The sequence below is a fragment of the Crinia signifera genome, chromosome 6 (assembly GCF_055691185.1).
Source record: "Crinia signifera chromosome 6, ASM5569118v1, whole genome shotgun sequence".
NCBI lineage: Eukaryota > Metazoa > Chordata > Amphibia > Anura > Myobatrachidae > Crinia > Crinia signifera.
This window is the reverse complement of record NC_139222.1, coordinates 46,559,042-46,586,068: the sequence shown is the minus strand read 5'-3', so window position 1 is coordinate 46,586,068 and position 27,027 is coordinate 46,559,042. Positions and strand designations below refer to the sequence as shown.

At 45.1% G+C, this 27,027-nt stretch overlaps 1 protein-coding gene across 1 annotated transcript in view; it reads left to right on the top strand.

Annotated features, from left to right (window-relative positions):
* SSRP1 (structure specific recognition protein 1) overlaps window positions 1–27,027 on the top strand; it is a 58,997-nt gene that overhangs the window by 24,024 nt on the left and 7,946 nt on the right. The window contains exons 5-9 of the mRNA XM_083146108.1: window positions 7,084–7,314; window positions 10,231–10,334; window positions 13,297–13,425; window positions 15,268–15,489; window positions 21,244–21,316. Coding sequence (XP_083002234.1) covers window positions 7,084–7,314; window positions 10,231–10,334; window positions 13,297–13,425; window positions 15,268–15,489; window positions 21,244–21,316 — 759 coding nt within the window. The remainder of the gene's footprint in view (window positions 1–7,083; window positions 7,315–10,230; window positions 10,335–13,296; window positions 13,426–15,267; window positions 15,490–21,243; window positions 21,317–27,027) is intronic.

Below are 27,027 nucleotides of genomic sequence, written 5' to 3'. Positions count from 1 at the left end.
TGGAGACTCATACCTCCCCCAAACTCTCTGGACTGTCATCCATGCTATACAGTATGCGTTCTATCTCCCATATATACTACATGGTTATATCTGTTATATCTTCCCTGTATGGGTATCGTACTTGATAAGTAAGGAGTAGCCCTAAAATACAGTTATGTTGTGTTTAGATAAGAGTCACACATGTAGGATGTTATATTTAGATTTCCACTGCTTGGTTGTCTGACTCGCGGGCTCCCTGTTCGTGGGTGCCTCTGCGCGATGTCACCAATGGGCAGGACCTGATGTGCCCTGCGGAAGGGCCACTGGTACTCAAATATATGCCCCTTTAATTAATGCGCAAAGTGACAACTGCTCTAGGGGGCGCTTTGGGATATACCCGGGAGTCTTTGCTTCTAAGACAGAGTTAACAGAAACCAGCAGAGGAATTTATCTAGTTTTACCCTTCTTATATTTGTGGGAGAGCCCCATGGGATGTAACGCTGAATATATCTCTAATTTGTTCTGCTTTAGCATTTGAAATGGTGTTATGTTTAGACACCATCTTGGTTTTACTTATCCTGTGCTCAATGTAATTTTTCTTTTTTTGTTACCTAGGAGACCGCGGGGTGGTAGCCACTACCCCCCTGTAGATATGGGTGAGGCGTATCTATTTTGGCGCCTTACTACGACTCTTAGAGTCGCTGTCCTTTTGTTCCCCCTCCTCTTCCTAGGCCTTTCATTGTCCTGTTTCTCCTTCCCTCTTGGTACCCCTCGACTCAACATATATATGCCCAATGTGATTGATATACTGATCCAAGGAAAAAAATCAGCACTTTATGTCCCTGAATAATGGTTAATATTCTCTCATTAAATGTGAAAGGATTGAATTCCCCCCAGAAACGCAAAGTGGCTTTGGCCTCCTTCCACAAATTGAAAGCCCAAATAGTAGCCGTCCAGGAAACACACTTCAAAAGATCAGCCCCTCCCAAGTTTTTCGATAATAGATATCCCCAGTGCTACACTGCTAATGGCCCTCTTAAAAAGGCAGGAGTGGCTATATTGGTTTCTGCTAACTGCTCCTTCTCAGTCACCTCCCAACACTGTGACCCAGAGGGGAGATACATTATACTGGTGGGCACGCTCGAAAACACAGATGTCACCCTGGTCTCCTGCTATGCCCCTAACACAGGGCTCGACAAATACCGGGCGCCAGGTCGCCACGGCGACCAGATTCTGCTTCCTGGCGACCAGATTTTTTGCAGGGAGGGAGAAAGCAGAATCTGGTCGTCGGCAGCCCGATCACCCGTCTCCCCCTCCTTTCAGGCCAGCGTGATCCCCGACCCCCCCGCCCAGCCTGTCAGGCACAGGCAGGTATAGGAAATGCGCTCTCCCCGCTGCCCGTGTATGGGACAAGCATGCTGCTGTTTCCTTTTTCTAAATCAAATGCGGCGGCTGCGGGACCTATCAGGGAGGTCCTGCATACTGCCAGCAGCTCCGTACCTGCCTCTGCCCGGCTGCAGGAGATCTGTGACCGCCCCCTCTGCCCCGCTGCTGAAGCTCCGTCCCCCTTCCACGTGGAAGCAGCCTGCAGGAGCTCTGTGACAACCCCCCCCCCCCTCCTCCACCCGGCCATGTGAGCTCCGCGACATGACCTCACTCCCCTCCGCCCAGCCACAGGAGCTCAGTCCCCCCTTTGCCCAGCCACTACAGGAGGCATTATGGTCGTGTCACTACTGGGGGGAATTGAGGATGTGGCACTGTGGAGGGGGGCATGTGTGTGGCAAGGAAAGGTAAGGGTGCTTTTAGTGTCTTATTAGGAGGAGGGAGAGTTTGACTGTGTAAATGAGTTTTCACCAGCTGTACCTGCCTGTTATCCCTGGGATTCACATGGCAGTAAACCCCACAGTTGCATACAGCGGCCAGCACATCTAGCAGCCTTGGTGGCTTCTGGGTCTACACTCACTGAGGGGGTGATTCAATTTTTTCCACAAAATGCAATAAATGTTGGGGCATCCGATCACTTTTGTGTGCCAGCAAGAAAAAATGCTGGTGCTGGTGTCTGTTCTTACCCAGAACAATTCAATTGTTGCTCTGTATGGGTGGGATCTAGCGGCAGCCTGAGCGAAATACCTCCCCGGTGAGGCTACATGGCCCTGCGCAAAACTAGAAATTTTGTTTATGACTTACCCCTATTTAGTGGGTGCTATGGTATACTGCATGGTGTGTGTAATGGGTATTACAGTGTGGCTTAATGTGTAATGGGCATGCCGGTGTTTGGTAGAATGTGTAATGGGCATGCCGGTGTTTGGTAGAATGTGTAATGGGCATTACGGTGTGTTGCATAACGTGTAATGGGCATTATGGCATGTGGAATAACATGTAATGGGTGTGTGACATGTCGAATAGGCATTGCATTGTAAATTTTTTCCACACCTTCGGCGTGCACTGTCCCTATTTTTAGTTTGTCTGGCTCCTACACATTAATCCTGGCTCCCAGATTTTAAAAACATTTGTCAAGCCCTGCCCTAACACAAGGCAAATTCCCTTCTGTAGAAAATTATGCGCATTAGTTCAAAAACACGCAAAGGGAGCTCTCTTCCTGCTCGGAGACTTCAATACAGTCCTCGACCCTACTGTTGATAGATCCCGCCCTGGTGGGCATGTAGGCCCCCATGCAGTAGACCATCCTACCGGGTTACGTCAGATCCTGGGCGAATACGACCTGCACGATGCTTGGCGAGCCAAGCATCCTGCGGTTAGGGACTATACCTTTTTTTCCCACCCACATCAGTCATACTCGCGGATCGATTTGGCATTAACTGACAAATGGACGCTAGCTTCCCTACGTAAAGTCGATATACTGCCTATGACTTGGTCCGACCTCTCCCCCTTATTAATTACATGGGACCAGAGCTCTTATAGAGTTACTCCGGGCCCCTGGAGACTGGGTAACCATGCACTGTCCCATTTGGAATCTCGTCAAGCGATTCAGGATTCCCTCTCCCTGTACACCTCCACTAACAAACCAGAGGACACTAATGTGTTTAATCATTGGTGCTCTCTCAAGGCAGTTGTCCGTGGTTCCGCTATACAAACAGCAGCTAGACTAAAGAAGGCCCGCGCTAGGGAACTTGTATCTGCCGAAACTGAGCTGTCCAGACTAGAATCTGTCCATAAGGCGGATCCCCTTGACAAATCTATATACAGGAGTCTCCTACTGGCGAGAGATAAGGTGAATACCTTCTCCCTTCAGGAAGTTCAGCGGAATATAGCTAGGCTTAATCAGCATTTTTATTCCTTTGGGAATAAAGCAGGCAGACTCTTAGCTAGGAAATTGAGAGGCCACAGAGCTAAGGCGAGAATTAATCTTATACATAACCCTCGGGGAAATAGGGTCGTGGACCCCTTCCACATAGCAAACACCTTCGCGGAATACTATTCCCAGCTCTATAACCTAAACTTGGACCCCAATACCCCTCAACCTGCTCCAGCTGACATCGAGGCTTTTCTGAGCAATATTGATCTCCCAAGAGTGGACTCCGAGACCTGTCTGTCCCTGAGCTCCCCCTGGTCCTTGTCCGAGGTAGAGGCGGCCATCGATGCTTTGTCGCGTGATAAAGCCCCTGGCCCCGATGGCTACCCTTCCAACTTTTATAAATGCTTCAAGACAGAATTGGCCCCCATATTGCTAGGAGTTTTTAATGGAGCTTCAGATTCCAAAAGTTTCCCGAAAGAAATGCTGGAAGCCAGGATAGTGGCGATTCCAAAACCAGGCAAACCTCCCACATCAGTACAGAATTTTCGCCCCATAGCCTTACTGAACACGGATCTAAAACTTTATGCGAAAATGATTGCTAACAGGTTATCCCCTCTGCTACCCTCTCTGGTGGCGGCTGACCAGGTGGGATTTGTCCCGGGCAGACAGGCCCCGGACAATACGCGTAGGGTGTTTAATGTTCTAGAAAGCTGCGATCTGAGTCAAGAACCTCTATTGTTGCTCTCTTTAGATGCCGAAAAGGCTTTTGACAGGCTACACTGGGGATACCTCAGATCCGTAATGTTAAAGTTTGGTTTTGGAGGCAGGTTCCTAGATTCTATTTTTGCTTTATACTCGTATCCATCCGCGAAGGTGTTTGTAAACGGCTGCCTCTCTTCTAGCTTTAAGATTACTAACGGCACTAGACAGGGCTGCCCCTTGTCACCACTTATCTTTGCGTTGGCCATAGAACCTTTAGCTGAAAGGATTAGATCAGCTGATGAGATTTTCGGCCCTTCTATTGGAGGGATATCACACAAAATATGCCTATTTGCCGACGACATACTCCTATGCCTACTACACCCAGAAAAATCCCTCGATGCACTACATTTGGCTTTAACAGAGTACTCTAATATCTCCTTCTATAAATTGAACACCTCCAAGACTGAAGCCCTCCCCCTAAACGTCCCTCCGGAGACTGTTGCGCTACTGAAAGACAGATACCGATACGCATGGCAGACGAGGTCTATTAAATACCTGGGGGTGCATGTGACCAGGGATAGCGATGTATTCGAATGTAACTTTATACCACTACTTAACGCCTTTGAAAAGCTTATTACAGAATGGTCTCTTCATGAGATCTCCTGGATGGGCCGGATCACGGCCTCTAAAATGGTCTTATTGCCCAAGCTCATGTATGTTTTCCGAGCTATCCCAAGGAACCCCCCCAAAGTTATTATATCTAAATTTAATACCCTGTTTTCTAAATACATTTGGAAGGGAACTAGACCCCGAATCTCAAGGAAAATCCTTACCTTACCCAAACGCTCTGGGGGGGTGGCCTACCCAGATATTGAGGCCTATCAAATGGCTTCTATACTTAGTCAGGCCAGGGACTGGTTCGCACCTCATTCACCTAAACCGTGGGTAATTATGGAACGCTCCTTTCTACCTAAATTTCAGCTTGCAGATCTCTTCTGGATACCCTCACATGCATCCCCAACTTGGTTAGGGCCGGGCGCAGCTTTTAGAGCCACAATTTCCGCATGGTACAGAGCTATCAAAGACGATGAGGAGATATCCCTACCAGGCCCGGACTTAACGCTTAAAGCCATAGCCAGATTGATCCCTAATCTGCAGCTAGACAGCTGGGCTACAGCTGGCCTGCCCTCCCTGAAACAGTTATTCCCAGAAGGTACCCTCTCACAATTCTCCACTCTTCAGTCGCAGCATAATGTCCCTAAACAAGATTTCTACAAATTCCTTCAAATACGCCACTGGTTATCCAATGCATTTCAATCTACATCTGGGGTTCCAGCCTTCCCTAGAATTCTATTCTCTAGACTGACTTCCCCGATACATAAAGGAGGAATCTCCAGATGGTACGAATATCAAACTACTAAATCAAAGAAAGGGAAGCTACCAGCACATATTAAATGGGAATCAGACCTCTCTATTACTTTAACTGAAGAGGAGTGGGACTCTATCTCCTACTCCGGTTTTAAAATGTCCAAATGTCTACAACACTCGGAAATGTTCTACAAGCTGTGCCAGAGGGCTTACTTCACACCCCAGCGGTTACATGGCATTTGGCCCTCTGTATCCAACTTATGTTGGAGGAATTGTGGAGGCATCGGCACCATTCACCATATCTTTTGGGAATGTCCGATAATACGCACGCTCTGGTCTGAAGTATTTCTCCTCATAGATGAGGTTTTGGGAATCCATATCTTGCCCAGCCCGATTGTTGCATTACTACACCATAACACACATCTCGCGGTGGGAGATCAATATATACTAGGTCACATCCTGATAGCCACCAAAGCTGCCATAGGTCAACACTGGAAATCACCTGTCATCCCATCAATCAGACACATAGCAAACAAAATAAACAAACATTTCTTGCTTGAGACAGCCAACGTCAAATACTCACCCTCTGCTACTTCAATCCATCTGAAATGGTTTAAGTGGAGCGAATACAGAGAAAAACAGGGCCAAACTGTATTATATAGTGAGCCCTTAGACTTGGCAGTTCTCACCTCCCCACCGCATACCACTGATGGGTGATCCTCGGCTACCTTCTTATATTTCCTATTGTATCGTATAATATGTTGAGGCCCCCCAACCCCGTTCCTTTCCCTACCTTTTCCTTCCTTCTGTTCCCAACCTCCTCCCCACCTTGTTAAATGTAAGTCTTGCCAACTGGAATAAGATATGGCGAATCATATTACAGATTATGTATAGATTTTAAATGATCTGCCTTCATATTGTTCCTCATTGTTCAAAGTATTTCTGTTCAATGCACAATTGTTACCCTCCTGTAAATTGCTCCTCTCTTTGCAAGACTTAATAAAAATCTATTTTGTAAAAAAAAAAGCTTGTTTTGAAATGTGTTTAGCTGCATTTAAGTAACTTGTATATACAGATGTGTTCTCATTAATCTTCGCTACGGCCACACCAAATGGCACCTATTGGCACACCAGGTCACTTGAAAATATTCTATTGTCAGGTTTTCTTTTTTTTTTCTTCAGAAAATGTATTGGTTGCAATGTGAGAAGGATGCACAAGAAGGCTGGGATGATCAATATGAAATAACACTATTATATTTCTGTGTGACCGAGTCTCTGATTCTTTATATGAACTACTACAATGTCACACACAATATACAAGTGTTTTTTATCAAATTAATCAGCAGAATTTCCTAGAGAGTCCTAGTCACATTGTGTTGCAACTGACATATTTTGCATAAAAACGTGCCTGACGTTGGCAGAGTTGCATGAGACCTTGTGGCTCACGTCAAGCAACTTGCGCTGCATGGAGTACTTGATGGTAGATGTATTTTATTTACAGTTTATTATATAGCGCAGCCGATTCCGTTGCGCTTTTACAATAGTAGACCGTAATAGAACAAACTGGGTTACAGACAGACTTGGAGGTAAGAGGGCCCTGCTGCAAGCTTCTAATCTATAGGGACATAGGAGGGAAACACAAGGACAGGCACCAGTAATGGCATAGCAGTCCCACCAAGTTGCAAGTCCAGAAGGGAAGCTATATAATACATAAGGTTAGGTTTCTGCAGATTCTATCCTGTTTCTAATTGACTCATATTGACCACCTCTTCTTTACAGGCTTTTGCCCAGAATGTCCTATCTAAGGCAGATGTTATCCAGGCGACAGGTGATGCAGTTTGCATATTCCGAGAGTTGCAGTGCCTTACTCCACGTGGACGTTATGACATTCGCATATACCCCTCCTTCCTACACCTGCACGGGAAAACCTTTGACTATAAAATTCCTTACACAACTGTACTGCGTCTTTTCCTACTGCCGCACAAGGACCAAAGACAGATGTTCTTTGTGGTAAGAAGCGTTAGCTTTTCAGAAATGTCACTTGGATGTTTCCTACAAAATTTAATATTTCCCCTGTTGCTTTGTTTTACAACAGCTATTTTAAAATGTTTTACGATTTCTTTTCAGAGAGTGAAGTGTTAATGGTCACATGATACTTGTTTTGGTTGAGAATTTATTTTTAGATTAGGTATTTGAATTTATTTTTAGATTCTAGTCTTTAGATTAGGTATTTGAAGATTTTGCTTTAATATAATCAGTTGGCACGGAGAATGTTGTACAGGTGGAGTATCCCTTATCCAAATTATTCCAAAAACTATACATTCCAGAAAGTGAATAAATTTTTTTTTTCTTGCTTAAACCACTACTGGGGACATGATATGTAGCTGGCAGTAAATATGTGCAAGAAAATGATTGCTTGGCATTCAAAGTCAGTACCTTAGATAGAACAAAAACTTTGTTTCATGTATTGAAACCTTGTTTTATGCACAAATAAAATATATCTGTGTGTATTTCATGGTGTTGATGTGTTTGTACAACATAAATGCAAGATACCTCATTGAAATATATAAAAATATTCTGAAATACGGAATAATCCATTATCCAAAATTCTTCTGGTCTCGAGCATTTTGGATAAGGGCTACTCAACCTGTATTAGGAACAACAGATTAAAGTTTTGTTATGTACTACCCAGCTCAACCAGTCTAATGCTGTGTACACACGGTGCAATATGATTGCTAGCGATATATTGCCAGCAATCCTATTGCTCAGTGTCTCCTTTTCATCAGCGATGAAAAGGAGACACCGCTACTGTCAGGGGGCGGGGGGAGCAGCAGTGTCTGCTTGCTGCTATCACTCGGCGGGGAGGAGAGAGACCTGAACGGAGGAGGGAGGGAGCAGCAGCGGAGAAGGGGGGAGGGACGCGAAGGGAGGAGGGAGCAGCAGCAGAAGGGAATCCTTCTGCCGCTGATCTCCGCTGACCTCCTGCTCCGCACCGGGGGAAGCCGCTGGTCGCGGGAGCATGCTCCAGCGACCATTAGGGAGTGCACACGGGAGTGCGCAGCTGACTATTTATCGCCAGCAGCACTCCAAATCACTGGCAATATGGTCGCTCAGCGGCCATATTCCCAGCGATTTCAGCCAATATTGCCCCCGTGTGTACCCACCTTAATAACAAATGTATATGTATTTGTTGATGTTAAATGTTCTTTCAATACAGCAATACTTAAACAATGTCCTATACAGTATGAAACTACCTTCTGGTAAAACGTGGTTTGTTACAGCTATTGTACTGTATACAGGTTGAGTATCCCGTATCCAAAATGCTCGGGACCAGGAGAATTTTGGATAACGGATTATTCCGTATTTCGGAATATTTTAATATTTCAATGATGTATTTTGAAGTATCTTGCATTTATGCTGTATAAACACATCAAACACATGAAATGCACACAAATATATTTTATTTGTTCAAAAAACAAGGTTTCAAAAAATGAAACAAAATGTGTGTCTCAGATATTGAATTTGAAAGCCAAGCAACCATTTTCTTGTACGTATATAGTGCCAGTTACATATCATGTCCTCAGTAGTGCTGTTACATATGTCCCCAGTGAGTTTTTAGCAAAAAAAAAAATAATTTTGTTCACTTTCTGGAATGTCTGGTTTTCGGAATAATTCGGATAACGGATATTCGGATACGGGATACTCAACCTGTACTGCATTTACTGTAGATCCAATTTAATATTTAAAAGTGTACACTATTAAAGTTGGTACTTGTTTCCTAGCACGGCCACAATCTTATGGATCGTGTACCTTTAAGTTAAGGTACACGATCCACACGATGGACCCGATTTCCTTTGAAATCAGGTCCATTTTGCCGGCTAGGACACAATATCGGGGGCATCGCGTCGGTCGGGACCATTAACATTGGTCCCGACACGACCGACGCGATGCCCCCGATTTTTACATAGGCTTCAATGTTAAAAAATATTTTAACATTGAAATCGTGTCGGGAAAGGTAAAATATCGGGGGCATCGCGTCGGTCGGGACCATTAACATTGGTCCCGACGTGATGCCCCCGATTTTTCCATAGGCTTCAATGTTAAAATATTTTTTTAACATTGAAATCGTGAGAAAATGTGAAATGGGCCAATATGACCCATTTCACATTATAGATGTCCCCGTCGTCACCCCACGATAGACGCCAACCCGAAGCGTGGCGAGCGCAGCGAGCCCGCGAGGGGCGGCGGTGCGCGTCCTCCGACCTTTTCATTCCCCTACTATCCACGTCGGCGTGGAGTTGAGAATAGAATAGTGTGGCGAGCCCGAAGCGTGGCGAGCGGACGCGTATAACTTCACAGGTATACGCGTCCCCTCGCGGGGCTCGCTGCGCTCGCCACACTATTCTATTCTCAACTCCACGCTGACGTGGATAGTAGGGGAATGAAAAGGTCGGAGGACGCACACCGCCGCCCCTCGCGGGCTCGCTGCGCTCGCCACGCTTCGGGTTGGCGTCTATCGTGGGGTGGGGTTTACGCCGTTAAATTTGGGGGGGTTGGGAATATTTTACATTGAATCCAATGTAAAATCGGGTCCCAGGGACCCGATTTACATTTCATTCAATCAAAAAATCGGGTCGACAATCGGTCGGTCGCGTCGATCGCATCGCATGCGACCAAATCGCATGCGATGCGATCGACCCGATTTTTCCGACACGACCACCCCGATGTAAATCGGTGTGGCCGTGCTAGGAAACAAGTACCTTAAAGTTTTTTTGTAATTTCACATGAACTAAATTTAAAGCAGTCACATCTGTGCCCAAAGACAATGTTTTCTTTTTTCCAATGTAAAATTTTTTTATTTAAAAATGTGTATGTGGAGGATTTAAAATGTTGACATTTAGAACCTTTTTTTTTTTTTTTTTACAGATCAGTCTGGATCCTCCAATTAAGCAGGGGCAAACCCGTTACCACTTCTTAATCCTGCTTTTCTCAAAAGATGAGGAAATCACATTGACCCTCAATATGAGCGAGTGAGTGACTGCTTATTTAGAATTTTCTGTGCTGCTAAGAATAATCTCAAATATATACCGTATAGTATAAGTCGACCCGAATATAAGCACCTAATTTTACCACAAAAAAACTGGGAAAACTTATTGACTCGAGTAGAAGCCCACGGTAAGAAATGCAGCAGCTACTGGTAAATTTCCCTGTATAATAATAGCAGGACACCACAGGCTGCTCCCCCTGCATAATATCAGGACACCACAGGCGGCTCCCCCTCCTCAGGACACCACAGACTTCTCCCCCTGCACAGGAGGCCTTGATCCCCCTGCACAGGAGGCCTAGATGATCCCCCTGCACAGGAGGCCTAGATGATCCCCCTGCACAGGAGGCCTAGATGATCCCCCTGCACAGGAGGCCTAGATGATCCCCCTGCACAGGAGGCCTAGATGATCCCCCTGCACAGGAGGCCTAGATGATCCCCCTGCACAGGAGGCCACCGCCTCCAGCTTCTGACTCCAGGGGCTTGGGGGTGCGCCGCTGATTGGCTCCACGTGGGGTGGGGGGTACGCAGACGCCGCATCTGACATGGTCCTGCATCCAGCCGCCCGCTGATGAGTTGCTACACGGCGCTGCCCGGCTCCACTTTGAACGTGGCTACAGCAACATGGTCACCGGCCTCCTTCACTGAGGACATGTCTAGTGCAGGAGGCCGGAGGCCATATTGCTGTAGCTGCGCATATGTTTAAAGCCACTGACTCGAGTATAAGCCGAGGGAGGCTTTTTCAGCAAAAAAAAAAAGCTGAAAACCTCGGCTTAGACTCGGGTTTATAGTTATGCATATATATGCATTGCGCGCGTATGTATGTGAGTAAACCTTTGCTTTACTTATCAGAACCTGAGGTTAGTTACATGGATTGTGCCGTTGAGCATAAAATGTTCTGCTATTCACACACTTTAGTAGGCATCTGCTATGTATTGGAAAAATGTTGCAATTATGATCAAAACTTTATTTGGTAAGATACTATAGATTTATAAGATGGTAATATGCAGATTGTCGTTGAATATGCTACAATCGGGAATCTTTTAATGCTCTATTATATCTACTCCTTATTTTACAATAGAGGACTAGTACACACTCGGCTGACGGATGGGCCAACCAACCAGTTCGGTGACCTATTTGAAGTGCATACACACTTTTACTGGTCTTGCAGCAAGTGCAGATATATTGGTCATTGGCTGTGCTGCAGGGTTGATTCACAGGCAAATATCGGGTGCAATAAATCAGCTGTTAAATTGAAGGGCCGATATATCGGCCAGTGTGTACACCACATTAAATATTGCTATCTTATGAAAATTCTTTATAACCTGTAATTATCATCACTTATTAAATTAAAATGAGCAAATCTTATCATCATTATGGGAAGTATTAATGAATATTCTACTTTTGTATATACACTGCAGTTTTGCCAAAGTAAACCCTAGCAGTTACTAGAAGACTGCTTAAAAAAATCCTCTTCAGCTAATGCAGCTGTGGCTAGATTTGCACAGTAATTTAAAAGCTCTCCTTTGTAGTTATTTTTGGCTTTGTCTGCTAGAGAATTCAGTGTGAGTAGGTGTAATATTGCCAATACTTATTTAACGCTTTTCTACTATTTACTTATTAGTATTAGATCACATATCTGGTACAGACAAAATTGACCAAGCAAAACCTTAAGAGCTAAAAAATGTAGAATCCTGCTGCTGTTTGTCTGTCAACAAAATAGTTCAACTGTAAACTATAAACAAAACACACAAAATTTCAAAAAGATTTTCAGGACTTCTCCCAGCGCTGAATTATATGGATTTCAAGTGAACTAGATGTTGCCTATATTTAACTTGTAGTCCCTCTTTCACTCTGATGTACAAATATAAACCACTGAAGTCTCTTATTCATCAAAAAAAGTCCAAATTTTATTACATTTTTTTTTGATGAATAAGAGACTTCCGTGGTTTATATTTGTACATCAGAGTGAAAGAGGGACTACAAGTTAAATATAGGCGACATCTAGTTCACTTGAAACCCATATAATTCAGTGCTGTGAGAAGTCCTGAAAATCTTTTTGAGATCTCACGTATCTGACTTGCTTTATGTATGTACAGTAGGATTAAGTGATATTAGGGCAGATTTATTAAGCTTGGTGAAGAGAGAAAGTGGAAGTTGATAATGCACCAGCCAATCAGCTCCTGACTCATATTTGAAACATAGCTGATTGACTGGTGTGTATCACCTTCTACTCTATCTCCACACAAGGCTTAATACATCTGCCCCATTATCCTGTATATGTAACGGCAAATGCCAGATTCTTCTTCTTCCACCTGGGGTGTCGTTTCTTGGTGATGTGGTATAATGAGGATTGAGCTAGCACCTATGCACAAAAGGAGCACATACAATGTATAATTTGCTTTCCAGCCACTGGGAATCTCGGCGGGCATGTGTGGCTGCGTGCGATACCTCGGCCTAATGTATTGGGGCTTTTAGGGTAGAGGGAGAGTGAAGGATGTTCTAGTCTAAAGATAATGCCATGGAAGGAAGGTAAGAAAACCATTTTGAAAATTGGACAATATATCACAGCAAATAAACTGAAGACAATATTGGCATTGCAACCTAATTTGGTAATTCCGTCCTTTGTAGACCCTGCTTAAGCTGCATTCACACCAGTAATGAATTTGAGAGAGGCCACCTACCTTTTCATTGTTTGCATTATACATTCCCATCTTTAGTTTTTAAATCATTTAATGTCCAAATGTAATTGGCGATTTGAGAACAACATAAAATTTAACTCTGTAAGTTGGTATCCCATGTCGTAGTATGCTCTCCAACATTGCAGTATGTATTTTACAATCTGGAATTGGCCTAAGTATATTGTCTCGTTGGTGCACTCCGGTCCTAAAGTGTTTTTTTTTCTTCCCCCTTTTAATGTAGGACTGTTTTTCTTTTTTGTTTCTTAGGGAAGAGGTTGAAAAGCGTTTCGAAGGAAAACTAAAGAAGGACATGTCCGGCTCTCTGTACGAGATGGTTAGTCGTGTCATGAAGGCGCTTGTAAACCGCAAGATCACAGTACCTGGGAATTTCCAAGGGTGAGGGATTAGCAAAATGACCATACAGAGTGTAACCTGTGTAACCTTAAGGTGCCCACACACTAGAACAATTTTTTGGCCGACTTCCCGATAAATCGGCTGATATATCGTCTGATGTTTACCGATAATCGGCCAATATCGGTCCGATTCGCGCTCCCATGGATCTTTAGCTGAATCTTCTGATCTTACGTGCTGCACGAAAGATCATGAGATTTAACAAAAGATCAAAAGGAACGCACACGGGATCTTAAGAAAAATCGGTACTTGTGTATTATCACGGCGCCCCCGATTTCAATCGCAGGGCATTGTACAACCACAAAATCGCATCGCATGCCATGCCATATGATCGCAACCAATGAGATGCGATTATACTCGATTTTTTATTGTGCAGGCACCCAGACCCGATTTTACATTGTACACCCACCCTGATGAGTAATGACAATGTAAAATGCCCCCCCCCCCCCCCCCCATTCAGTGTTCGCGAAACCACCCAAAAAAGTGGGTCCCGGGGACCCTTCACTTCTAAAAATTGGGGTCCTACCTGACCTTTTCTGGGTCCCAACGGAATAAAGCCTCCTCTCCCCTTCTCCCCAGCATGGCACATGTGGGTCGGGGGGGGGGGGTATGAATTGGGCCACTCGCCTAAAGATACATATATACTAGAAACTATCTAAACCTGTAAACAGGGACAGTGCGTGCCGAAGGCGCGCTAAATATTTAGGGCATTTTTTTTGGGGGGGGGGGGGGGGGGGAGTGGTGTGGTCACATAGTTGTACCAATTCACATTACAGCACACACCATTATGCCCAGTACACATTACAGCACACACCGTTATGCCCAGTACACATTATAGCGCACACCGTTATGCCCAGTACACATTATAGAACACACCGTTATGCCCAGTACATATTATAGAACACACCGTTATGCCCAGTACACATTACAGCACAACCCGTAATGCCCAGTACACATTATAGAACACACCGTTATGCCTGGTACACATTATAGAACACCCCGTAATGCCCAGTACATTACAGCACACCCCGTAATGCCCAGTACATTACAGCACACCCCGTAATGCCCAGTACATATTACAGCACACACAGTTATGCCCAGTACATATTACAGCACACCATAATGCCCAGTACACATTACAGCACACCATAATGCCCAGTACACATTACAGCACACCCCGTAATGCCCAGTACATATTACAGCACACCGTTATGCCCAGTACACATTACAGCACACCCCGTAAAATAGGAAGAGAGGAGAAGAACAATTGCGCAATACCACTTTTTATTTTTGTATACACAATAAAAACAAATCAATGATAAAACACACAAGTAAAACACACAAGCTCCGGAGCAGCTGCACCTACAGACTGGGAGATTTGGAGAAGGAGTGACCTCTCTGTGGACTGACGCTGTGGCTACCCGGGTCTTGAACATCTGTCACCGTCTATGCCCATTCAGAGAGCCTTTACCTGGTTCTCCATCTTTTATGGTAAACTCTACCCCTTCTCCTCTCGCCTGGACTTGTGTGTTTTATCATTGATTTGTTTTTATTGTGTGTACAAAAAGAAAAAGTGGTATTGCGCAATTGTTCTCCTCTCTTCCTATGTTGGATATCCATTGTGGATGGAGTGTATGCGGATTTGGAGTATGAAAATGGTCCATGGTCTTTGACTCTAGCCATTGCATTTTTATATTAACGGAGAAGCAACCTTGTTCAGCAAGGTGACTGACAGACTGCACTGTTTGAGATGTACGTCTGCTTACACTTTGTTTCTTTAGAGTTCTTCTTGTTCATACTGATTATGTAACTTTGCTTTCTTGACAGACACTCTGGAGCACAGTGCATCACATGTTCTTACAAAGCCAGCTCAGGACTGCTGTATCCTCTGGAACGTGGCTTCATATATGTCCATAAACCACCTGTCCACATCCGCTTTGATGAAATCAACTGTGTCAACTTTGCACGTGGTACCACAACAACACGTTCCTTTGACTTTGAAATCGAAACAAAACAAGGATCACAGTATACATTCAGTAGCATTGAAAGGTTTGTTATTTACTTATTTTTTTAAAAGTAAGGTTGGCTAGTACTGGGGATATAAGGTTGTGTACAAATAGGAATTACTAGTCCTTTATGCAACATATACATTGTTTAGGTTTGCTTTTCCATGGTTGCAGCTGACAAATATTAGCAGTAAAGTTTGCTAAGGGGAGATTTATTTTGCTTATTTTAAATATTCATTTATCACAAAAAAATGTTTAGTGATAACTATTCGAATGGGTGCTGAATTTTTTGTGATATTCCAAACAATATTGCTCATTATGGATCTTCTGAGCGATATCGTTATGCTCGTAATCGTTAACGTGGCACGCTTCTGCAGGTCGTTTACTGCCCTCTGTCTTCTTTACATGCAAACTAAGTTTCACTGTATATTGACTGCGTGTTCAGAACAGATGATTTGACTGAACAGTATCATTCAGTGTGTATGCACCATATTGCTCGCCCGAGAGTTGAAAAGAAATCATTGACAATATAGTTGTATCGCCTATGTCTGGGCCTTTAGTTTTGGAGTTCTGCTGCTCTGTCCCAACTAAGACTATGGTGAACCAAATTCCTCTTAATGTGTTGAAATTTCTGTTCTGTTAGCAATAAGGATTGTATAATCTACAGCAGCCCCTTAGGACATAGCCGAGTTGGTAATTAAAGGATTCAGAAGAGTATCCTGCAATGCAGTGAGAGGGTTTGTGGCAGCTTGATTCTACTGAACAAAATGGGAGTTTGTCAAATGACTAGCAACTTTCTCTTGTTTTGCACTGATGATGATCGTGACAATTGTATTGGCTGGATGAAAACGCTAGAACTCGGGACCCTGGCTTTCCCATTTTTCTCTACCGTCCATATGGGATACTGGGTTATACTATGGGGATAGAGATCCTCCGCAGGAGAGACAGGCACATTAAAGCTTTCAGTGTGGGTGCACTGGCTCCTCCCATCTATCTCCCTCCACTAGTCAGTTTAGAAAAATGTGCCTCAGGAGAGGCAGTGCTTTCTGGATGCTCCAGATTTTTTTCTTCAAATTTTATTTAGTTTGTTATTTTGGGGCGCTGCTTTGACCAGGCAGCTGTCCTACTTCGAGGGTGTCAGGGGAAGGGTCAGTCCCCAGCCTCTTCAGGTGCAGAGCTGACCCTGCTGCAGGACAGTCGGTCCTGAGTGAGGCCTGTCACCGCACAGCATTGCGCTGTAGCGAGCAGGCCCCCCAGCTGCCGCACACCCCCTGACTGGTCCGAAGACGTCAGTGGTGAGTACAGGTTGGGGGTCCCATAAGGGGACACCCCAAACCGCTCCGTGCGGCAAGATAGCGGCGGCCCTCTCGCAGGGACCGCGCGACACCCCACTATCACACTGGCATAGGGTGATGCCGCTGGACCACCAGGGATGCCCAGAACGTTTTAAAAACATTTCCTATGTAAAACGCTTCTTATGCCAGTATAAATATACTGGAAGCGCCAGCTCCGTGTAAAGGGGGCGGGGCTTCGCTCAGAGCTGGTCCAGGCTCTGCTGGGCGCGCTCTGTCTCTGCTTCCTGCTTCTTCACGCATCCAGAGGTCGCCATTACAGCTCCTCAGCGGCGTGGTGGATTTGATCCTTTGCAGCAGCGGCAGAGACAGCAAGTTATAACAGCGCAGCAGCGTTGCTTAGCTGTGTTATATTACACCAGGCATTCCCAACCACGGTCCTCAAGGCACAATAACAGTGCAGGTTTTAGTGATATCAAGGCTTCAGCACAGATGGTTTAATCAGAATCCCTCAGATACTAATTAAGTCACCTGTGCACAAGCCTGGATATCTACAAAACCTGCACGGTTGGTGTGCCTTGAGGACCGTGGTTGGGAATGCCTGTATTACACTGTGCAGACATATCACTGTGTGTTTTGTGCGTTACCAGCTCACTCTAATCCGTGAGTTAAGGTTTGGGGTGTACTGGTCTCCTCATATTGCTCTGAGTCTAACCCACTGGCTAGTTAACCACTTGTACACAACACCATAGTCTCTAATACAGAGGTGTTTTACACTTATACTGTGTAGAGTTACAGCACATCAAGTGTGGGTGTTGAGTGTGCGTGTGTGTGCTGCTGGGGGTGTCCTGTTACTTCATCATGGTTAAAAAGTTAACATGCATGGTGTGCAGCACAAAGTTCATTCCAGCTTCACAGTCACAGGTTACCTGTGAACCGTGTATGATGCCACAACCCAGTGGTGTAGCCACTCAGGTCAGTGGGGTACCCCCACAACTTGTGGATGGGTCACAGGCTGATAATACAGAGCCTGCCTGGGCCAGCAGCATAAAGACTCTTGATATTCTCACCCCTCCCCCTGCTCAGCCCCCAAAGCGGCCTGCTACTGTAGTGGCCCCTGACTCTGATGATGATGACATCCTTGAAGTGGGAGATGGGGCTGATCAGGATGCTGTTCAGGAGCAGTCTTTAGGTCATGGTTCTGAGGCTTTAATTAAGGCCATTAGGGAAGTGTTAGAGCTCCCTATGGAGGAACCCTCTGAGGGAGATTCTTTCTTCATGACTCAGAGAAAACAGCCAGTATATTTCCCAGAACAGGCTGAATTAGAAAGTACCTTTAAGAGTGCTTGGCAGAATCCTGAAAAGCGGTTCCAGCTGTCAAAGAGGTTCACAAATACATATCCCTTTGATCCTGTTGGTAGGAAGAAGTGGGAGGAACCGCCAGTGGTGGATTCCTCAGTTTCCCGCCTTTCAAAGAAGGTGCTGTTACCAGTTCCTGGGGTATCTACCCTCAAGGATGGTGCAGATAGGAGACTGGAAGCGACACTTAAGTCCATGTTCACGGCCAGTGGGGCTTCACAGCGCCCGGTATTGGCCAGTTGCTGGATGCTAAGGCCATTTATACTTGGTCCACGCAGATCCAAGAGGGTTTGTTGGGGGACAGATAGGTGAAAAACTGCGTCACATTCAGGACACGACACGGGTGCTTTGTGAGGCACAGAAGGAATTGGGCGCTATAAATGCGCGGAATTCTGCAATGGCCGTGTCGGCTAGGCGGGCCTTGTGGTTGCGCCAGTGGGTGGCTGATGTGGATTCCAAAAAAGAGTGTGGAAGGCATACCTTTCACAGGGGAGAGGCTCTTTGGTAGTGAGCTGGACGACTGGATTTCTAAGGCTACGGCAGGGAAATCCACCTTCCTCCCATCGGCACCCACTCCAGAAAAACGCCGCTTCACAGGACCCTCCCAGCAGTCCTTTCGTGGGTCCAAGTTCCGAGGCACTAGAGGGAAGTTCAGGAAGCCGAACTCCTCAAATCAGGACCGTTCCACCGTCCCTGCCGCTTCCAAGCCGGCAGCATGACATGGTGAACCCACTACGGGACTCGAGGTGGGGGCCCGGCAGCTACACTTCAGCAAGGTGTGGGACGCCTCGTGCCTAGATCCCTAGGCCAGAAGTCTTATTTCGCTAGGTTACAGGCTGGAGTTTGCCGGGCCTCCTCCTCGTCGCTACTTCAAGTCGGCCCTCCCAGCCTCAGTGGAGGATCAGTTGCTTCTTCAGGGAGCAGTCCACAAGCTCCTCCTGTCCAGGGTGATCATACCTGTACCAAAACAGGAGCAAGGCCAGGGTTACTATTCAAACCTGTTCCTTGTCCCCAAGCCGGACGGCTCAGTGAGGCCCATTTTGAATCTGAAATCGCTGAACCCCTTCCTGCAGGTGTTCAAATTCAAAATGGAGTCGCTCAGGTCAGTGATTGCCTCCCTGGAAAAAGGGGAATTTCTGGCCTCTGTCGACCGACGCGATTACCGCGATTTCCCATAGGGAACAATGTTAAATGTCCCAATTGACCCGATTTTCCATAGGGAACAATGTTAAATGTCCCATTTGACCCGATTTTCCATAGGGAACAATGTTAAATGTCCCAATTGACCCGATTTTCCATAGGGAACAATGTTAAATGGCCCACAGAGGCCAAATAGGCACCCTGAAGTGTGAAATGGCCCCCACAATTGTTAACGCCACCCCACGATCAACGTCAACCCGAAGCGTGGCGAGCGCCACACTTTCTATTAACTCCACGCCGACATGGATAGTGGGGGTATGAAAAGGTCGGCGGACGCGTACCGCCGCCCCTCGCGGGCTCGCTGCGCTCGTCACGCTTCGGTTTGACGTTGATCGTGGGGTGGCGTTAACAATTGGGGGGGCCATTTCACACTTCAGGGTGCCTATTTGGCCTCTGTGGGCCATTTAACATTGTTCCCTATGGAAAATCGGGTCAATTGGGACATTTAACATTGTTCCCTGTGGGAAATCGCGTCGGTCGCATCGCATGCGATTTTTTTTTTTTAGTGCATGCGATGCCCGCGATGGGCGCCCTTCTAGGTAAAGAGTACCGCAATTAGTTACTGGTTCTCATTACAGAGGGAGGTTTTTATCTACACGATATCCTGGATATATATTCTATAGTCCTCTTAGGAGTTTACATTACCAATAAATGTTCAGCTAGAGTGTTCATTCTAGCACCTGCACCTTTCAGAATCCTATGAAGTGCCTCTTTACTGTCTGGAGTGTCCCCCTCTGCTGTGGTGCTTCTAGCACAGTCTGATCTATATTTCAGCAGAGAAATACATAGTGGCACAGTATGAGATTATCTCCATCAAAAGGGCTTGGTTGACCCTGTTTCTCAGACCATGCTCCGGGCAAAGAATCCCTCTTTTGTCAATCCATAGGAATTTATCCACAAGAAGCTTCCAAATTTGCCTTCCACAAGGTGCAGGTTTGTGCCTTCTGTTGTGTTTTTAACTGTGCCAGATTGGGCTGCATCCTGATTGAGTTTTTAAATTGAGCTTGCAGTATTGTAATTTTGGCTTTCGTTCTTATTTTATCTTCAATTCTGCAATGTGCTCACTTTGAATCCCCTTATTCTGTTCTGTGGCTTTCTCTCCTTAAATTTTATTGGTGTGAAGTTTGGATATGTGTTCAAATGCCCTGTTTTGTCCTTTACAAGAGAAGTAGAGGCTGTCTTTGGTGCCTCTTCAGTAATGGTGATGGCTTATTCTTAGGTACAGCTGCTAATCCCCGATCCTGGGTATGTGGGGTCTTGCAGCATTATGGTGGTGGAGGGGTTTGATAGGTAGGAGGGCTAGGCACTTGCAGTGACAGTCAGGGTTAAGCTGGGGGATGTGGTAGGGTTAAGGTTAGGCTGCAAGCAGGGACTGTTAGGAGGAGAGGGTTAAGGTACTTAAAAGCCTCTGTCGGGATCCTCTGCATTGGCATGCTGGTGTCAGTCTTGACTACTGGGAGCACGTATGTTTGCTGTTGTGGAGACTTCATTTCTGACTGTCAAGGTGTCCATACACTAAAGCGATTTACATGGGATTTGCTCACACTTCATTTTATTATAGTGATAATTTTCATGAAAAGCATCCAAATCGCATGTGATTGACATCTGGTCTGATGGGATGTGCATTGTATCAGAGCCGAATCGTATGCCTTCATTTTGCATACAATGTGTCGTATGCGGTATTGCTGCCTAGGAGGATCCCAGGTGGATCAAGTGGGGATTGCATGTAACTTCTCCCCTCGAAGTCCCACAAGTGCATGGCCACCTTTTACATGCAGCTGGGGAAGTAGACCAATAAAGCCATTCTGAACCAACACATAACCAAACTCCGCTTCAAAAAACACCCAACACATCGTGAAATACAATGAGTAGTTAATGTTTGCTAAAAGTGAGAGCATTTTTTTTCCTGTTCTTTTGTGCTCTAAGCTGTATTCTGTCTCTGCCAGGGAGGAATACGGGAAGCTCTTTGACTTTGTGAATGCCAAGAAACTGAACATCAAAAATAGAGGCCTGAAAGAGGTAAGAGCTGTTAATGATGACTTCTTCTGTTTTTTCCTTCCTATATATTTCTGCGTATGAGATTTGTACTTCTTTCTCACTATGTTTTCTTTATGTCAGAAGTCGCAGGTCAGCAATTTCTGTTCCAGGTTCAGGTTATATATTTGCTGTGTGTTTGTTAACATAACCCTATTACATGCATGAAGTTTGTCACTTCAGTAACAAATGGAAGATGTTAGATTAAAAGCTGTCAACAGGGGTATTAAGGGCTGTTTCGGAAAGTCCTCAATCTCCACCATCACTATTGGCAAGTGACTGTTTGTATGCAACAATTATATGGTTCTACGCCCTCATTGAAGACATGGACATCACCACTCAATGTTCTATTGTAGTGTACAATAAACTACCATTTTAAAACTACTTTAACCACTTACCGGTCATTGTGGCAACAGATGTGACCACACCAGGCTGGGCTTTCCTTGATATGGTTGCATTTAAGGCAACCAGTCACAAATACCCATTGTGCAGCTGCTGAAACGGTGCACTGCAGGTAGGGCAAATGTTACATGTGCATAGAGATTTGGTTGAGGTGTGTTCGAAATCTAAATTGCAGTGTCAAGAAGCAGCCAGTATTTACCCTGAACTGAAATCAAATAACTCTAGCATTACTTTCACGTACAGCATGTACTGCTGGTTTGTCCCCTCAGGATCCAGGTGCAGGTTGGCTTGTGTCACAGGGCCCTTGCTTCAGAGAAGATAAGGGCTAATATCTGTTTTCCTGGGTCTGATAGTCACCAGGAAGACTCCTAACCACATATTTGCTCTGCCAATACGCCTTCCCACTCTTTTCTCGCTCTTTTTAGAAAATGTGGCTATGGGAGACTCCTCCCCCAATGTTTATATGTGTGGTTTTTCACTTGGTGTGAACGTCTACTCTCCCAATTCCTTCATGGCCTCTCCGTGATCCAGCTGCCAGGAAGATTGAGAATCTTTATTAAGCACATATTTCTATGTGGTCAGTTGGGGGTGCTGTTGTGGTACTCAGCAATAGTTGCTTTAAGTCCTCAGACAAGTTTTCCTCAGTGAGTGAGCAGCTGCACTTGGGCACTCCACACTGGGAGCTCTTCCTTGGTGGGTCTCCGCTGTTTGGCGGGAGGCCACATCGGAGATTTTCAGCTTTCTCAGTAGTCTCAAGTAGACTACGATTCAAGTTTCAAGGTTGATATGCCAGCCTGTTCTGTGTTTCAAGCTACAACATGCTATATGTGGTGCCTAGGGTTTGGATAGTTATCTGCCCTGTGGTGTGGATCTCACATCAGCATAAGAGCTGCTTGTTCCGACCTTCACAGGGGTCTAGATTCTCTTCAAGTGGTCTTTCTGAGGCTCATACGGTCCATATATGTCAGGTGTACCAGGGCATTCCGTAAGGCGGCTGCCCTTTTGTTGTGTGTGGTATATTTGGCCTGCAACTGACCTATTGCTTGCTGGCTTCACTCTGTCAGTTGGCAGGTTTATATGGAATCATTTTTCTCCCAGTTCCAGCTGGGTTGAGAGCTTCTTCCTGGTATGTAGGTGTCTCATGGACTGTTCAGGGTGGTGCTAGGGCAGAACAGATTTGCACAGCGGTAACTTGGTAGTCTGCTCATATGTGTTTGTGTTAAGCATTTGATACTTTTGCTTCCTCATGGCTCTGCCTTCAGGCAGAGCTTTATCAGCACAGCCCCACCCTTAGGGTGCTACTTTAGGACGTCTCCGTATCAGCCATGTGTCTCCTATGGAGCGAAGAATAACAGGAGATTTGTCTTACCTGTTAAATCTTTCTTCGAGATCCATAGGAGACAAATGGGATCCCTTTCCTGACGCACATGCTTAAATTTTCTATTTCTAAGTTGCATTGTCACGGTCCAACGATTGTGTGGACTGGTGTGTATGTCCCTGTGGGACTGGCCTGTTTTGTGTAACCACTTCCTTCCTTCCTTGCTCCTGCCTTGGGCTTGCTAACTAAAACTGAAAGCGGGCTGCCATGGGTGGGGTAAGTGGAGGAGGAGCTGATTACTAGCTTTAAAAATAATATCCAAAAATGACAGTATGCAGATCTAAATGACAGGTAAAATTAATCGACACAGACGACAAATCATACCAGACCCTAAGGCACCTGCTCATTATGTTTGAATCTATCTCATCAGCTGATATACAATGAGCTGAATTGTAGACTACATATTTTTATGTATGTGAACTCTGTGCAGAACTACAGTTTGTGTTTGGTCATGTTTTATATTACCATAAATATAAGTTCAGCAATTATCTGTACTTTCCTACTGACTCCTGCATTTCAGAGAGTTTCATGAGACTTGGTGGCATACCTGGTCCTATGGACATTATGGAAGAGAAGGGCAATGTGTAATGAAGGGAACAGGCTTGTATCCTATGGAAGTGAGGGAACAGGGTAGAGGGGAGGAAGGGGGGATTTATATGAAATCCCGGCGCCAAAATCCCGACAAACTCCCCCCCCCCCCCCCCCCCCTCCACGCAGCGGGCCCGGTGCCTCGCTAAGCTCGGCACACTAATTTATTCTCCCTCTATGGGTGTCGTGGACACCCACGGAGGGAGAAAGTGTCTGGATTTCGGCGTTCGGGATTTTGAACGCCGGGATTTGAACTGCAAACTGTTGGGGGGCATGCCTGATCCTGCAATAGCTGCTCCATAAGGGGAGGAGACCTGTCAGCTTCTATCCTCCGTTTGCACTGCCCCCTACTTGGTTATGGCCCTGCAGCGACTGGCCTACTAACAGACGTATTATTAGTACAGTTTATATCGTTTGCTGCTGGCCCTGGTGCATTGCATTGGATGCACCGCTGGTAGTTCCACTGCTGTTAGTTTGCCATTACCTGAAAACAGACAAATCTAGGACTTTTTGTTTTTCCATGCTACCATTAATGTGATTGTTTGAACAACTCCCATAGCATGATCTCACACCATCTGCTTCCATAAAGCACAGTCTGGTTGTCAATAGATTATTACAGACCGCATTATTAGATTAAACAACATTATTGTAAATTAAGCAGAAAGCATTGTTAAGGTTTCATTTTAAGCTTAGAGATGGCAAAGTGTGTTATGGGTGTGATCCAATAATGCTTAGTGAAGCTGTTAGAGTGCTTAAGGATGCATGCATATCCTTGTGTGTATTGCATGGTTGCAGTGATCCGGGACCTGTTTACAGTACATCTGCTTAGATATTTGCTTTTATGTTGCTAAGTTTCCGCATACAGTAAAGCCCCAAAAACACTGGGCGGTGGTCGCTAGGAGTGCATTCCCACGACCAGCCCAGTACTGGTTGCTGGTCGGAGGAGCATGTTTCTGCGACCAGCGGCTTTCTTCTGCAGTGACTCTGTTTTCATCAGCGCCGTCGCTGGTCACTGATGAAAACAGGACACTCAGCAATTTGGCATCCTTGCTTACCATAAAAGGCATGTAGATTAGTCCATTATTTCTGCTCCTGAACCCTACACATTGAGATATTTTTTTTTTAACAATGTGCACAATGCATCAATATCAGTAGTGCTATTATTGTGCATATCGTTTAGTGTCTACGCACTATATCTTTAATGATGAGTGCTCCCATGGATCATTACCAATTCCCACTGTCTTCTGTACATGCAGTCTTGAGTCAAAGACTGCATGTTCTGAGCGAGGGGGTAAGTGACGTAACTAAACAAAACCATTCAATGTTCTAGATCAGGCATTCCCAACCACGGTCCTCAAGGCACACCAACAGTGCAGGTTTTAGTTATATCCAGGCTTCAGCACAGGTGATATTATTATTGGCGCTACCTGTCTCGGGAGAGGCGCACACCTAATGTAATACCAGCTTATGAGCGGCCGGGCCAGTGATGATACGGGAGCACGCATCAGAGCTCACCTGTACACACTGTGCGGCTTTCAAGTGGCTAGCCGCTCAAACGAGTAAACTGAGCGGCTTTTTTAACAGCTTCTTATATAGCGCATACATTTTCCACAGCACTTTAGAGAATATTTGAACATTCACATCAGTCCCTGCCCCAGTGGAGCTTACAATCTATATTCCCTACCACATATACAAGTACACACACTGGGGTTAATTTTGCTGGGAGACAATTAGCCTACCAGTATATTTTTGGATCGTGGGGGGAAACCGGAGTGCCCGGAGGTAACCCACCCAAGTACGGGGAGAATGCACAAACTCCACACAGTTAGAGCCATGGTGGAACCCATGACCTCAGCGCTGTGAGGCAGAAATGCTAACCATTACATCATCCGTACAGCCTTACGGCTTTCAGCTCAGTCGCCCAGTGTGTATAGGCCTTTAGTCTCTTTCAGAGGTTTGTTTTAAGACTCATTTCATCACCTATAGTGGTCCTCCTAATGATCAGCATTTTTTGGCTTCACAGCATTGAAATTGTTTATCAGAAGGCATGCTGGTGCTTTGTTGTACATTTTTATCCTGGAAACTGTCCTATATCAGTCTGCTTTCAAGCTAAGTGGAAAGCGCACTGAATTGAGACAACAATTATTTAATAAAATAATACATATAAAAACATACACATAAATACCAATAGTAAAATACAACTATTGATGTGTCCAGCATCAGGCACAGTATACCCTCTCCGTTTCATATGCTTTTTCTTATTCAGCTCTACCCTCTGTTTTTTGGACACTGTCTCTTTAATGGTGGGGAGCTTTTAAATATAAATTAATGTCCAAAACTTTACATGTGTATAGAACAATGACCAAAGAAAGAGGGAAAGGTTACAAGTGGAGTACCCCAGGGATCTGTACTTGGACCGGTGCTTTTTAATATCTTTATTGGTGATATTGCAAATGGAATTGAGGGTAAAATGTGCCTTTTTACAGATGACACAAAGGTATGCAACAGGGTAGACACACCAGGAGGGGTAAAACAAATGATTGAGGATCTAGGCAGATTAGAGAAATGGTCAAGAGAATGGCAACTACAGTTTAATGCCAAAAAATGCAAAATCATGCACTTGGGTCTCAGAAATCCAAAGACTCAATATAGTATAAATGGCACTATAATGGAAACTACTGAGGAAGAGAGAGAGGGATCTAGGTGTCACTATTTCAGGGGACTTAAAAGCAGGTAGGCAATGTAACAAAGCAATGAAGAAGGCAAGTCAGATGCTTGGTTGCATAGGGAGAGGTATCAGCAGTAGAAAGAAAGAAGTAATAATGCCACTGTATAGGTCATTGGTACGACCTCACCTAGAGTATTGTTCAGTTCTGGAGGCCATATCTCCAGAAGGATATAAATACATTAGAGACTGTACAAAGAAGAACAACTAAAATGGTGCATGGCCTACATCACAAAACGTACCAGGAAAGACTAAAATATCTTAATATGTATGCTTTAGAGCAGAGAAGGGAAAGGGGGGACATGATAGAAACTTTCAAATATATCAAGGGCTTTAACAAGGTACAGGTGGGAGACATTCTTCACAGGAAGAGGAGCAACAGAACACGAGGACATACACTGAAACTAGAGGGAGGAAGATTCAGGGGAAATGTGAGGAAGAATTTTTTCACAGAAAGAGTAGTAGATAAGTGGAATAGCCTCCCAACAGAGGTGGTAGACGCAAATACAGTAGTACAATTTAAACATGCTTGGGATAGGCATATTGATATCCTTACAAAAAAAAAGGATCAAATATGGTTTGAGGTAACATGTTTAAAAAAAG